We start from the raw sequence: 14,303 nt of genomic DNA, 5'->3' as shown, positions 1-14,303 counted from the left end.
TTCCTCCTCAGCACCTGGAGTTTTGAACCAAGTCTGTTCCAGCCAGCCTTACCTGCAGCTGCCACCACTGTCAGCCAGAATCGTGTGCTGCTTGAGCTGCTCCTTAGGCATGTAGCGGTGCAATATTGTGACTATTGTGTCCCCTCAGGCAACTTTTGGGTTTTTTCTTCTTTTTTTTCTCCCTATATTCAGATGACAGAATTAGCACGAACTCAGATACCAGAAGCTGTCAGTGCTCCTGCAGCTCCAATCCCCGCACTATATGATGATCAGCGGCAGCATCATTCAGAGTTCATAAAACACATAAGAGCTCGTTCAGATCCAAACAGGTACCTATCCAAATGAACCTTCCACAAATATATTGCTTGAGGTGAAAAAAATAACAGTTGTGGCTTCTCACATCATTTAAGCTACTGTCCTGTCTTTGAGAAAGTCTTAAGAATGTTAATCAGAGCGCTTTATACAAAGTAGTTCTTTGTGGATAAAATAGAACGACTCGGAGGAAGAACTTAGATGTCACCTTTGTACATCAATTAACCTTCCCCCATAAGTAACATAGCCTCTGCTCTGTATGTTTTATATAATATAAATACATAGCTGTATACAGGAAAAGCTCCATTAACCGGCACCTTACAAGCCAGCACACTCTATTAATCGGCATGCCAGCTTGTGAGGCAAAGCAGCCTGTGCTGCCGAGCCCCCATGGCCCAGGGGCATAACAGGCTTCACGGGGCCTGCCTCCCTGTCCCATGGGTCCCACAGGGCCCTCAGGAAGGTTGGCAGTGCTGTGGGAGGGGTAGCAATGCCCCAAACGTGGCGGGAGAAGCAGCAGCCCAAACAAGCAAGGACACCTGTTCAGGCTGCTCTGTTAACCAGCATATTTTGTTATCCAGCATCCCCCATTCCCAGGGGATGCCAGATAACAGATTTTTTACTGTATATAATCAAAACTTCTGTTTTTTTTCCTCAGGGAGGTTATCTCATGACATTTTAATCTAATTTAAGTCTCCTAGCCTTCTGTCCCATCTTCTTTGGTTTTTAGTCAACAAAGCCGTATTTCTCATAACTGATTTTGTGTGTGTAGGAGGGAAGGGACCTTTTTCTTAGATCTTGCTATTCAAATTCACCCAGAACATTTTCCTTTTCTCAGGAAAAGTGAATCTGTTGCCCCTCCACAGTCTAAAGAGGATACAACTGACTCAAAACAGATGTACTCACCATCATTTGACAGTTACTCAGAATCCTCACGATCCAAGAATCGTGATAGGAGGTAAGAAGAGGTGATGCAATCAATTTGTGTTTTGAATGCGTAGTAAAGTATAAACGTACATAAAAATGAATGCCATGGGAAACCAGTATCTACTAGAATTTTAATCTTTTTCCCAAAGAAAGTTTCTACCTAATCTTGTCTATAGTTGCAGGTTGGCTTATGTCCCAAGATTGAAAATATATATATTTCTTCTAAAATTCATTTTTCTTTGGTTGTTTTTAAAAGTGATTATTCTGCATATTAATGCTTTTTGAATCCTGCTAAGCCCTTGACTTCAATGAGGTCTAGTAACAATGTATTACACAGTCCGTTAGGTGAAAAATATGTTCTGTGGCTTTGAATTTGTAGTCTCTTAATTTTATTGACCACCCCCTTTTTCTCCCTGTTTTGCAACACAAGAATAGAAGCTCTGCAACTGCTTTCTCTATACCATGTGTTGGCAAGGTTTTGCTGTACCAGGAAGCTCTAACGGAACTTAGCTTTGCTCATGGGCTGCTTCTAGCCTGGCCTGCACAGTTAGAGCTGGAGCCAGAGCTATCATTCCTCCCTCCAGTGCTGCCACTGTTGTTTCTTCGTGATGTGCAGGCGGTGATCCCCCTGCTCAAACACCACAGACACCACCCAGCAGTGGGCTGGATAAAGTGTCTCTTGTGTGCTGAATTCAGTCTTTGGGCTGTTAGTTGTCGACCCCTATTCTATATCATTGATCAATTTTTATATTATTTTTATTGTCTCCTTTCTACGATAAATAGTCCCAATCTTTTCAGGTTGAGATGAAATTATTTCCATGTTCCTAGTCACACTTTTGATGTCTTCATTTTAAACCCCTTTAATTCTGCTATAGCCTCTCTTGTGATGGAGTGACTAGAATAATGTTCATCTTTATTGATTTGTGATGTTGATTGTATAATTGTTATGTATTAATTTTGGTAGCAAAAATAAGCAATATAGTATATCCTTTAAAAAATGTTTGTTTCTTGATGAAACAGCAGTAGTAGTAGCCGCCAGGAGAGTCCTTCAGTTCCGTCTTCCAAGGAGAATGAAAAGAAAGAGAAGAAACCCTCCCGGCGTGAAAAGATGACCAGCTCCATTGAAGATCATGCTCCAACTGTTGTGGATGATTCCTTGCGGAGTGATAGTATTCCATCACTACCAGATGAGAGAGGTTTAGGTACATTTTTAATTCTTGATAAAGCTGGAAGGTAGTTATGGGTAGAAGGGAGATGTTGCCCAAGTCTTTAGTGTTTGAAATGAATGAAAGGGGAACATGGATAAAAACTGATGAGCCCCTGAGTTAAAATAGTGGTGGGGAAAAAGGAATTTCATGATGGAAAGAGAACATTTAAAACTCTCAAGTTAAAGAAAGGGTGATTGACTTCTTAGGTTCCAATTTCTTTTCCAACTATTCTGGGGTGTTCATTTAATGTTAAAGCAGAATACATGCTGTGTGTGCAGGCTGAAGGCCAAATGTTAAGCTAAAATAGCATTTGTACCTTAAACTGTGGAATGGTATGAGACAATCTCAGCTTGGAGTCTTTTTTAGCTAAGTAATACTATTTGTAACAACTCACTCTAATACTATGCTTCATTCATGTCCTGTCAAAAATGATCGCACAATTATTAAATTTTTACTTTAGGATATTAAGTACAGGTCAAACTACTGTTGTTCTTTTGCCCGTCCTTTTTACCCAGTTTTAGCAGTCGGTCTTTGTGGTTGCATTTAAGACCCTTATTTGGCAGAATAAGTCAATATGAATCTCTCTGATATTTCATACTTTTGGGAGGCAAAATCCATTTCAACCTCCCTTTTGAGAGAGTCTTCATTATACACACCTAATGATAAAACCTTTTTACTCAGATTCAGCTTCCATTGCAACAGAGTATTCCCTGAAATTTGATGAGTCCATGACAGAAGATGAGATTGAGGAAAAATCTTTCAGATCTTTACTGCCTTCTGAGAGCCATCGCAGGATCAACATGGAGAAGAAGCGAGGTCATCGGGATGATTCTGATGAGGAAGTTTCCCCAGAAAAGACAGCCCTGTCATCTATCAAGGTACATCAGATAAACAGACTATATTAAATTGCAAGAAGTGTTGCAAATGGTGATACATTTCTCCCCCTCCTCCCCTTCTGTTTTAAAAGCAGGGAAGAGCACCAACTGAACTGATAATTGTCTTGCCTTTCTGCTCCTGAATGGTTATTTTATGCCTTGCTGGAGCATGGATTGGTGCAGCCATTATTTAGTGCATATAGAAGTCATACAGAGGCCTGTTAGCATCATGAACCAAAATAGCATCTTAGTAACAGTTTGAGCCGTAGACCTCGGTGACTAGAAAGTAAACCATATGTGACCTATGCAGAACTTGTATGGGAAAGTTAGAAGTATTAGTTTCCAGGAACCTCAGAAGGCCAACGGATGAAAAACAAGGCATAAGTTAGGTACAAAACACTAAAATAAATCTCCAAGTATCCTGGTAAACAGGTTCCCCTATCTGGTAGGAAGGCCACAATATCTGGTAAAAATTTGATGTGAATTATATAATTTTAAAAAGTTCAGTGATTTGTGGAACTAGGAGGTGTATGTGTAAACATAAGTTGCTTTGATTGATGGCTAAAAGGAGGCCTTGGAACCCTGAATAGTTTGTGTTAGGGACCATATTTCATGCCAGTGCTCTACCTCTCAAATAAATCTTGCTGGCACTGTGCCAGATGTATTGCTTGTGAACAGTAAACCCACAGGAGTCTTTTTACTAAGAACTGGAGCTTGCAGTCTCTCTATTACAAGTACAAGGTTGTTAGTAGTTACCCTGCCAGGCGGCATCCCCTGCCTGCTCTCCCAGCACTGCCATGGCTGCCCCACCCTAGCTCCTGGTGCTTTAAAAAAAAAAAAAAAAAAGCCCCTACTCACTGGATGCTGCCTGGTGGGGGTTGATTCCTGCTGGCCCACACTGTGTGGGGGGCTCTCATGAGCCCCTGGACCCACCACCCCATTTCCCAGCCCACCCATGGCTGCCCCACCTGCTCCAGCTCCAGCCCTTTAAGGAAAATTTTTTTCAAGTGGGTGTAAATAAGATTAACACGTGAAAGAAATTTTACGTACTTTAGTGTCAGACATTGTTTTTTTCTACTGCTAGAGATATGTTGATGTCTGAGAAGTCTCACTTAATACTAAGTTTCAAAGAAAGAAATCCTAAGAGAGGGTATTGTAAGAGAAATTTCAAGGAAGGTGGTGATAAAAAGGATATCAGGTTTTATTGAATATTGGTGTCTGACAGTATCCTGCTAATGTACTTTTTGTGAGGATTAATTTATGAATTTCCCACTCCTTTCCAGGAGCTAAGTATGCCATTTTCAGGGGGTCAGGATAGTTTCTCTAAATTCACTATGGAGATGGTGCGACAGTACATGAAAGAAGAGGAAATGCGAGCAGCTCATCAGTCCTCACTGCTCCGCCTCCGAGAAAAAGCTTTGAAAGAGAAGACTAAGGCTGAACTGGCCTGGCTGGAACACCAGAAGAAGTAAGAGAACTCTAAATATATAGTTCTCCTGATAATTACTCCTTTGTGTCAGTGCCTCCCTCTTTTTTCTCATTCTGTTAAATGTTGATTATAAATTACTCTTCTAACATAAACATCCATGTAAAATTATTCTGGTATCTTAGGCCCTCTCTACATGTTACACTTAAGGTGATTACGTTAAGCTGTGGCTCAGCTACACATTCAACCAATTAATAGTGTGATAAGACAAGCCATAAACTATAATATTAGTCCACAGAAATGTGTAATAATAACTTCGTAGCTTTTTCTAATCATGCCATTAATTGAATATGGGGGCTAGGTGCTCCCCTGTGGCTAAGAGCCCCGTCAACTGAGGGGCTCCCAGCCCCAGGGGTGCACCATCTGATGCTGACCTTGTAGCTGAGAAGGCTGTCAGTGGTGGCAGTGTTGTCAATTTCAGGGGTTTCAGCATAGACTGCTGTCTGTCTGTCCCCTGCCCCAATGTCCTTGGCTGTGGGGCTCACAGCTGGGGCAGCGCAGAGGAATGCTGCCGCCACTGTGAGTCCTGCACCTCACAAGATTCGGTGGCAACAGCATTCTCTGTGCTGCTGCCACTGAGTGGCAGCAACATTCTTCCCTCTCCCTCCACTGAAACCCCCACATTGATGTGGACTGCAGGGCCCACAACAGAGGCACCACAGAGAAACACTGCTGCCACTGTGAGCCCCACATTTCATGAGGCTCACAGCATTGGCCATGTTCTCCCCACTGTAGACCCGGCTGCCAATGATGCTTGCATTGAGGAAGCATTCTTGGTACTGCCCCCACTTTTAGCTTTGCAGCCCCTGTCAGCTGCAGGGTTTGCAGCTGGGGCAGTGCAAAGAACACTGCCCCTGCTGCAAGTCTTGCCAAGCCCCTTCAGCTCTGGGGTTCATAGCTACGGGCGCTGGTGCAGGGGGAGTCCAGGTTCATGATCCCAATCTCCCTCTGCACTGGTGATTAAGGCACAGTGAGATCTAATGTGTGATGCCACAATCGCACCTCCTGCCATGCACATGTGGCATGACAGAAGGCACAATCGTGCGGCTCACACATTAGATCCCATTGCATTTGTAAAGGAGCCCTGAAAACTGTTCTATTAGGCGAGTATGTTTTGCAGTTTGTTAGGTACTGTTAGATGATGAGTATCTTGTCCAGACACTAAAATGTAAGATTAAAAATAGCAAAGAGCACATGGAACTAAAAAGCATTACTTCCTGAAACGTTCTTCTTACTCTCAAGTGAAGAGTATGCTTCCTCTACAGAACTTCTGGCCTTGACGTAAGAAACAATGTCTAGTACCATCCACATTAGCCTTCTTAATATTTTGTATTTTACAGAAACAAAATGAAGTTTAGGTCTTTAAGAACATAAAGTTTCACCAAAGAGAAAGTTCATGTTCATGTATTGACATGTAAAATGGAGCTACCCTCATCTGCAGTTAAGATTACATAGTGGACAAGTACTGGTGTATTTGAAAATGAAAGAAATGGAGGCAATTTTTTCCCTTGCTTTATTCCTTTTGCCAATTTTCTTTCAGACACTTGAGAGACAAAGGAGAGGATGACAAGATGCCTCCCATTCGAAAGAGACAGCGTGGCCTGCTGCTGAAGTTGCAGCAGGAACAGGTAAATAGTCCTCTGTTAAGAAAAGATCCATTTTAATCCATTGTTTAATTACTGGACAACTTACACAGTGAGTACTGAATTAGAGACTGTCCACTAGGCTCTTAAGAAGCTCATTGTAACTCACTGGGAGCATCTACACATGCTATTAATGCACCTGAATAAACTCGGGTGCAGTTTGTGCCAGAGTCAACTGCTTCCTGAGTGCAGCATCTTCATGTGCACCCAGGACTGCAGCAATTTGAGCCAGGGTAGAGAAGCCCTGGCCTGGCAGGGGCCAGGGTAGAGTCAGCCCCAGGCTCCAGGTAGTGGAGGACCTGGCTGGGGCAGGTCTTACAGTGTGGAGCTAGGTGGAAGGCAGCACACAGCACTATAGCATCCTTATGCCCCAGTCAGGCCCGGTCACAGTCTACATGTGCGTTTGAGTGCACATAATTACTCTGCTGTTAGATAGCACTTGTCCTGGACATTACTATCCTACAGTGGAGTTAATTATTTTACTACACCCTAATATGGGCACATGTGTAGACTGTGACAGTTCACTGAAAAACTAGTTAGTCAATTCTTCAGTAAAATGCATTTGTAGATGCACCTGCTGGTATTTGTGTGCCAGTAGTTTCTAGTTTTGATGCCTTTTTCCAGCTGAGCCTTCTGTTACCACTATGCAACCACTGGTGGAGTTAGAGGATAATAATCAAACTGAGAATAGCCAAGTAAAATTGATATAGCATAATGCATTAAAACTCATTATGTAGCCCAGCCATGATGGTAGGCTTAGAAATATTGCTTAGAAACATCTGTGATTTAAAATTCTTTTGCTGTATTTCTCCCATACCTAAAGGCAGAAATTAAACGTCTCCAGGAGGCCAACAAGGCAGCTAGGAAGGAGAGACAACTGATTCTGAAGCAACAGGAAGAGATAGAACGAATCTGCCAGACTACCATGAAACTGCAGGAAAAACTGAAGTCTGCAGGGGAAAATAAATTGGTAAGCTGGTGTTAAAGAACTGTTGTCTTTCTGTTTAGAACTGTTATGCCATCAATAATTGACTCCTTTGTTACAAATTTGCTCTTCTAAAACCTTACCTAATCTCTTGAGGTTTTTCAGCAGCAGACGATGAACAGTTCTCAGAAGTGACTTTAGTGACTTGCATGAGAGAGACGCCTTAAATGGTGCAATTTGCCGAAAGGGCTGTTTGCTTGCACTTTGAAAATAAAGTATCTTCACAGTGGCCTCTTAAAAACTATTTCTTTTCATTTCTTTTTGTTTCTTTTGTTTAGTTTTTTGGTCACTCTCGTTTAACCTGGAAAATCTAAAAGTTTTTTGCTAATCTTTAGAATACTTTATTCTTGAAATTAAGCAGATTATAAGTATTTAGGAACAGAAAATAGGGAGAAATCTTTGTCACAGACAAATATCAGCTACTGCTATTCTTGCATAAAAGACTATACTGGAGAGTGAATATACCTGGTTACAGTACTGGATTTTTGATGATCACAACAACAAGGAATTTTCAGTTTGCTTTACCATTCAAAAAAGCATGAAAGTGTGGATGACAAGGTTCTTTGAATAAATCTGATCTCTTTTATTTGACCAACTCAAATAGTTGGAAAAAATTTTTTGCAAGCTTTTGGGTACAAATACCCTTCATCAGGCTGAGGAAATGTATGTAGTTGGTTTGTGCTCTTCCTGGATGGAGTAGTAAAGAAGCCAGAGGCCAGGATGCATGCAAGAAAGCCAGTCAGTGAAAATATAAAATGAGGCAGTCAGTGGGTGAGACACAGGTGGCGGGTCGGGGGAGGGAACTAATATAGCTGGTAAATAGTAGAGAGGTTACCTGGGGAGTCAGATGTTAGGTAAGTTATAATAAATCCAATGTCTATATTTAGTCTATGATTGTTTGTATCCAGTAGGTCGATGAAGTGGAGTTCATATGTTCGTCTGTGAAAGGTGTTTTGTAAATTCCCTTTGAGGATTAGAACTGAGAGATTGAAGAGAGAGTGTTTTTTTTGTTAGGAATGTGCCTGCACAGGTAATTGGGTATTCCTATCTGATAGATTTTTGGTGTGCCTTCATTAGTAGTGCACAGTTGATGTTTCATTTCTCCTACATATTTTCCATTAGTGCATTTGATGTACTGGATGAGATGTAGTATGTTTCTGGAGGTGTAGGTGTAAAGATCCAGGGATGGTGATGGTTCTGTTGTGGGGGTGTAGTTATTGTGGGGGTAGTGGAGATATGTTGGCTGGTTTAACATTTCTTGTCATGGCATGGTTTGGATCCATTCAGTGTGTTTTGGGCCATATGATTTCCCATATAGGTTCCAGGGAGGGATGATGCATCATAACCAGTGGTGTGCGGTTCATGGCGAGGGTTTCCTTCTGTACTGCAGCAATTCTGCATGTGGTATCTGGGTGGCTTTTTCAAAAGCATGACCTGTCTCTGGAGGAGTGTCCTTGATTAGTGAAAGCCTTTTTGAGATTTGTGAGGTAATAATCATGGGTGTTCTCAATGCAAATTCAGTGGTATTGGAGGGCTTGGCTATATATTACAGCTTTCTTGGTGTGTTTAGGGTGATTGATGGTTCTTTGAAGATGCGTATGTTGATCTGTGGGTTTCTTGTATGTGGTGGTCTGTATTTTACCATTCTCAGTAGTGATCACTGAGTCTAAAAAGGAAATGTTGGTGCTGAGGTATTCAGGAGAGAGTCTGATGGAAGGGCGATAATTGTTGAGTTTCTGAGGACATCAGTCAGATTGCAGGTTTTCAGTCCAAATGATGAACATGTCATTGATATATCTTAAGTATAGCAATGGTTTGATGACTTAGTCCTTGAGGAAGTCTTCTTCCAGGTGGCTCATAAAAGGTTGGCATATTGTGGGGCCATTTTGGTGCCTATAGCTGTGCTTGTGCTCTGGAGAAAGAGTTGGTTATTGAAAGTAAAGTTTGTTGTACATAAGGATGAAGTGTACAAGTTCAGTAATATCTTTGGTTCTGTACTCTGAGTTGTAATCTTGCTCTTGTAGATATGTAAGGCAGGCTTGGATGCTATCCTGGTGTGGGATGTTGGTATATAAGCTGGTAATATGCCAACCTTTTTATGAGCCACCAGAATGAACGTGCATCCAAAATCTATCAAAGACAAGAATACCCAGTTAACTGTGCAGGCACATTTCTCAACAAGAAAAACCACTCTCTCCAATCTCTCAGTTCTAATCCTCAAAGAGAATTTACAAAACACCTTTCACAGATGAGCCTATGACCTTCACTTCATCAATCTACTGGACACAAAAAATCATGGACTAAATATAGGCATTGAATTTATGACCCATTATGACCGACCTAGCATCTGACTCCCCAGGTAACCTCTCTGCTATTTACCAGCTATATTCATGTCTGTCCACTGTCCCGTCACCCCCTCCCTCGCCACCTGTCTCACACGTTGACTGCCTCATTTTACATCTTCACTGACTGGCTTTCTTGCATGCATACTGGCCTCTGGCTGCTTTACCACTCCATCCAGGAAGAGCACAGACCAGCTGCAGATGTTTCCTCAGTCTGACAAAGGCTAATTGTACCCCAAAGGTTGCAAAGAAGAATTTTTCCAACTGTTTGAGTTGGTCTAATAAAAGATATTGGATTAACCTAAAGAACCTTGTCTGCCTATGTCTTTAGATCAACACAGTTACAGCCTATACCCCTGAAAGTCTGGATTGCATTTGTATTGGTTGTGAAAAAAAAATAGAAGAAATGGTCAGAAAGGAAAGCAAGAAACCCATGCTTAAGCTTGTTAATGAGACAACCTTCTTAGAAGTTGAGAGAAGTAAAATGTAGAATTAAGATTCAATAGAAAGGGACTGGAAGAGAACAAAATTGAATAAAAGAAAAGGCCTGTGGCAGAGGTAGAGGCTTGGAACCAGCAGTGCTGGCCTTGACCCCTGCTCCATCCTCACTGTCATGGCGATGCGCCGCCACCTTCTGTCTGGAACGCTCTTGGAGCGCTTAGATTGGTTGTTTCAGTCAGCGTTGTGATCAGCTGCCAAGACAACCAATCAGAGTGCGAACAAAGCATTACGCACAGACAGACAGAGTAATGCTTTTATTATATTAGAATAATATAGAAAGGACCAATTTAGTATTTGGGACAACATTTTTGTAGCCTTGATGTTAATGGTCAGTGGAGAACTTTAGTGTCTAGAGGCACTTTAACTAAAGAGGTCATTGCCAGAATTCTTTAAAATAGGTATAAGGAAGCTACTGAGGTTATTTAATAGGAGAAACCAGTAACTGAAGCTTCTGAAGCACCACTACTATATTTACTCACAGAGCTATCCCTAGGGTACCGCGAATTTGGGTGACTGCCCTAGGCCCTGTGCCTTGGGGGGCCCTGTGGAGTTGGGGCCTGCCTAGAGCTGGCAGCTCAGCCCTGTGCTGCAGAAGAACCACAGAGGACATCCTCCCCCCTCTTTGCAGGGGGTACGATGGCCCTGCACAGTGTTAGGGGGGCCCCCACACAGGCTGATTTGCTCCAGGCCCCACAACCCCCTTAGGGTCGGCTCCATTTACTCACACGCCACATGCACTCTTTTCCCAGAACTTAACCTTCCAAAATTGGGGTACATATCGTAAGCAGAAAAGCTGATTTTTCTAGCAGGCAAATGCAGGAAGCAGATCTGGGGAGGAGGGGTCCAGTGGTGCAGTTGCACCCCACTTTGATTCCTGTTCCAGAGTAAAACTAACTGCCCAACAGCAGCTGTGGCATGTCTATTTAGGACATGCCACAGCTGAGGGAGTCAGTTGACTGCATGGCTCATTGTAATCTACCTGATTGCTGCTAATTGCTCTTCACTCACACTTGTTAATGATTGTCTCCTTTTTTTAATGGTTTTCTTGTCCCACTAATCATGATATTGTTTCTGCAGCTATTTTACTGTCTGGTGGCTACTCTGTTTTCCACTCCCGTTTAACAGCACTTTCAGACTGTTTGCAGCTTTTTTTCAAAATCCTAGATCTGCCCATGGAGTCCAGTCTTCAGCAGCACTTAATTTCAGCTTTTAGCTGAGCAGCCAAGAAGCTGATGACCAGTTCAGCTATGAATGTGTTAAACCTGTAACTTTTACCTGACTAGGAAAGGGAGGGTGAGACAGACAGATTAGGTTCTGTCCGTGCTGTATGTGGCCATAACTCTGGAAAAATTGTCTTTTTTTCCTCATTCTATTTCTTTTTACCAAAATCAAGGTGTCTGTCTTATGTTGTGGTATGTAGCAGGCAGAAAAATACTGTGGATTGATGTTGGGTATCTGGCAATTAAGGAATAAATGAATTCAGTGAAACACTTAAAAAGATTGAACAAGTACTTTGAATTTTGTCTTTCATTTATTTGTTCACTTTAATCAATTGGTGTTGCCTGTGGGTTTACTCTCTAGATTGTGTTTAAATTGTAGTAATTTCAGAATAAATTTTAAGATACTGGAATCCAAGGATCAAACTTGGATATAGCAGTGTAGTAACAATTGACTATTTAAAGCCAGATTTCCCTTTAAGTTGGGGAAAGGAGGAAAGTTGATCAGTATTCAAAGTTATTTTCTTGATCTTTTTTTCAAATGATCACCCAAGGCCTGGACAACTGTTCTTAATTTTTATTTAATGCTTGTATTGCAGGAGTTGCGCAGTGAAGAAGATATAAAGCAGAGCAATGCTTCCAGCCCACTTCCAACCGACACAGAAACCCGTAGCCCTTCCCCTATCTCCATCTCCAGTAGCGAGACTAGTAGCATTATGCAGAAGCTCAAGAAAATGCGCAGCCGAATGGATGAAAAGTAACTATTTCTTTTTTGTTTGTTTGTTTATTGTAGTTTAGTAAAACCAGTAGGAGTAGATAAATTGTCTGGCATTAAAAGCAGTTGTTGACACTGCTCAGTTTGTTCCCCCTTTAACCACAGTTGCGCTTAATTTTAAATGACCATGACATCGTTTCATTTGAGGAGCTGATATGAAATTCATTCCAAAAGCATGCTTAAAGAAAGAGCCTCCTGTATTTCAGTTCAATCGGGTCTCTTCTAAGACCACTGATGCACAGTGTCTGTATCCTCTCTGTGCCTCACCTTTCCTTTAGAAGATAATTTTTTTAGCAATGGTGCTTTTCTGAACAATAAGCAGGTCACCACTGTTAATAGCTTTTATATAAAATTGCTTGTTAACTGGTTAGGGCAGTTAAACTTCATTCCAAATAATGCAGCTTTTGTTCTAATTTTTCTTCTGTTTGTCATCATCCCAGAATGATAGGAGAAAAAGTAAAAAATAAAATATTGGATGTTCTGCAACAAGATGCTTATGATTGGTCAGGGTGCTGGCCATTTGAAATTCCACTGGTAAAATATCCCCTTCAGTGTTAATTGTTCAGATACCATGGGGATGAGAGCTCTGGCAGTATAGCAAGGGAGGTGTATAAATACCCAGCGCTGTAGGAAAAAGCTTGATACTTGGCCATTTTAATTGCACAGACTTTATCTGTTATAGTGTAAGTCAGACAAAAAGCGGTTGTGATCCTTTGAGTGCCCTGTGTTCCCTATTTAGTTTTCTTTTTGAAGGTACAAATGCCATTTAGAGCTCTGGAGCCACTGTGACTTCAAAACAATAAGGAAACATTTTCTTTACATCTGAAACCAATCATGCTACTTTTATTCAGACCCCCTGAATAAAAGTAGATTCCTGTTATAAATATTTTCTACCATTGTTTAATCCCTTAAAAATGGGAGAGCCCTTGTGTATATACAAAGCTGTGTTTCAGAGTTTTCAAAAAGCAAATAATTTTTTGCCGGATCCTACTTTCTCACCAAAATAAGGAGGAGTCTTTGTTAACTGTGAAGAGTTAACCAGTGAATCAGGTGAAATATCAAAAATCAGATGCCAGAATTCAGAACTGATTGTATAAACTTTTCAAACATAGTAGAGCAGTCATTTTCTCTTGTCACTTGCTCTAAGGAATAAGAAATAGAAATTGGTATTGTGTGTGTGGTCTAATGTATGTGTTCCACATTCATTACTTTTTTTTCTTTTTTCTTCAGTTGTATGTGTTTGGTAAATGTTCATTTAAGGGGAGAGGAGGTGGGACTTTGCTTAAATATGAAAAGATCCCTAAAACAGTGGTTCTCAACTTTTTGGATCCTGTGACCTAATTAAGAACTGATCTGCATGATCAGAAGTTGGAACTAGCATACTAAAGTTGTCATAGCCCATTGCTATTTTGGTGAAAGGCAGTACTGTACATAAGTACCCAAACCTAGCACTATACTATGCTGCCTCCTTAACCAGAATGAGGAAGGTTGAATTGGAACATCCCTAAACCTTGTCTAATTTGCTGTGCCTCTTGGAGATCAGTAAGTTGGTATACTGCTTCTTGTTCAGAAAGTAAAACTCAGCATAGTGGCTTAAAATGCTGCCTGGTGCTGTGTTGGCATGCATTGTGGGGGGGTCAGCTGACCACTCTAGCTTCACAGCCATCCTTATGGCCTACTGATGGACTGCAGTCTTCTGGCTGAAAACCACTGAAAGGTTATCTTTTGTCAAGCTGATTATTTTTTCATACTTGATGTTTTAATAGATGGCCCTGAAATTGGGTGCTTAGTCATTAAAAAAAAATAAGAGCAGTGTGGACTTCAGTGGCTTTATTTTGGAGCACATGCACTTAGGACATCAAAAAAGAAGTAATCAGATTCTTAAAGAGAGTCCAGCACAGTGACAAAAATGACGAAGTCTGCAAAACACAATGAAAAGCTGAAATAACTAGGATTCTGGAGAAGAGAACTGAGATGGGGGGGGGGGATTTGATAACAGTCTTCAGGTATCTGAAGGGCAGTATAAAGGGGG

General features: G+C 41.3%; 1 protein-coding gene across 1 annotated transcript in view; it reads left to right on the top strand.

Moving 5' to 3' along the window:
• Positions 1-14,303, top strand: part of CEP350 (centrosomal protein 350) — a 114,865-nt gene that overhangs the window by 58,271 nt on the left and 42,291 nt on the right. Inside the window, exons 20-27 of the mRNA XM_019501786.1 lie at positions 193-329; positions 1,151-1,270; positions 2,260-2,435; positions 3,129-3,325; positions 4,606-4,790; positions 6,349-6,436; positions 7,275-7,421; positions 12,096-12,253. Coding sequence (XP_019357331.1) covers positions 193-329; positions 1,151-1,270; positions 2,260-2,435; positions 3,129-3,325; positions 4,606-4,790; positions 6,349-6,436; positions 7,275-7,421; positions 12,096-12,253 — 1,208 coding nt within the window. The remainder of the gene's footprint in view (positions 1-192; positions 330-1,150; positions 1,271-2,259; positions 2,436-3,128; positions 3,326-4,605; positions 4,791-6,348; positions 6,437-7,274; positions 7,422-12,095; positions 12,254-14,303) is intronic.

The sequence above is a fragment of the Gavialis gangeticus genome, unplaced genomic scaffold (assembly GCF_001723915.1).
Source record: "Gavialis gangeticus isolate Ggan-Ray unplaced genomic scaffold, GavGan_comp1, whole genome shotgun sequence".
NCBI classification, from domain to species: domain Eukaryota; kingdom Metazoa; phylum Chordata; order Crocodylia; family Gavialidae; genus Gavialis; species Gavialis gangeticus.
The sequence above is the reverse complement of the archived record's forward strand: the minus strand, read 5'-3'. Positions and strand labels throughout refer to the sequence as shown.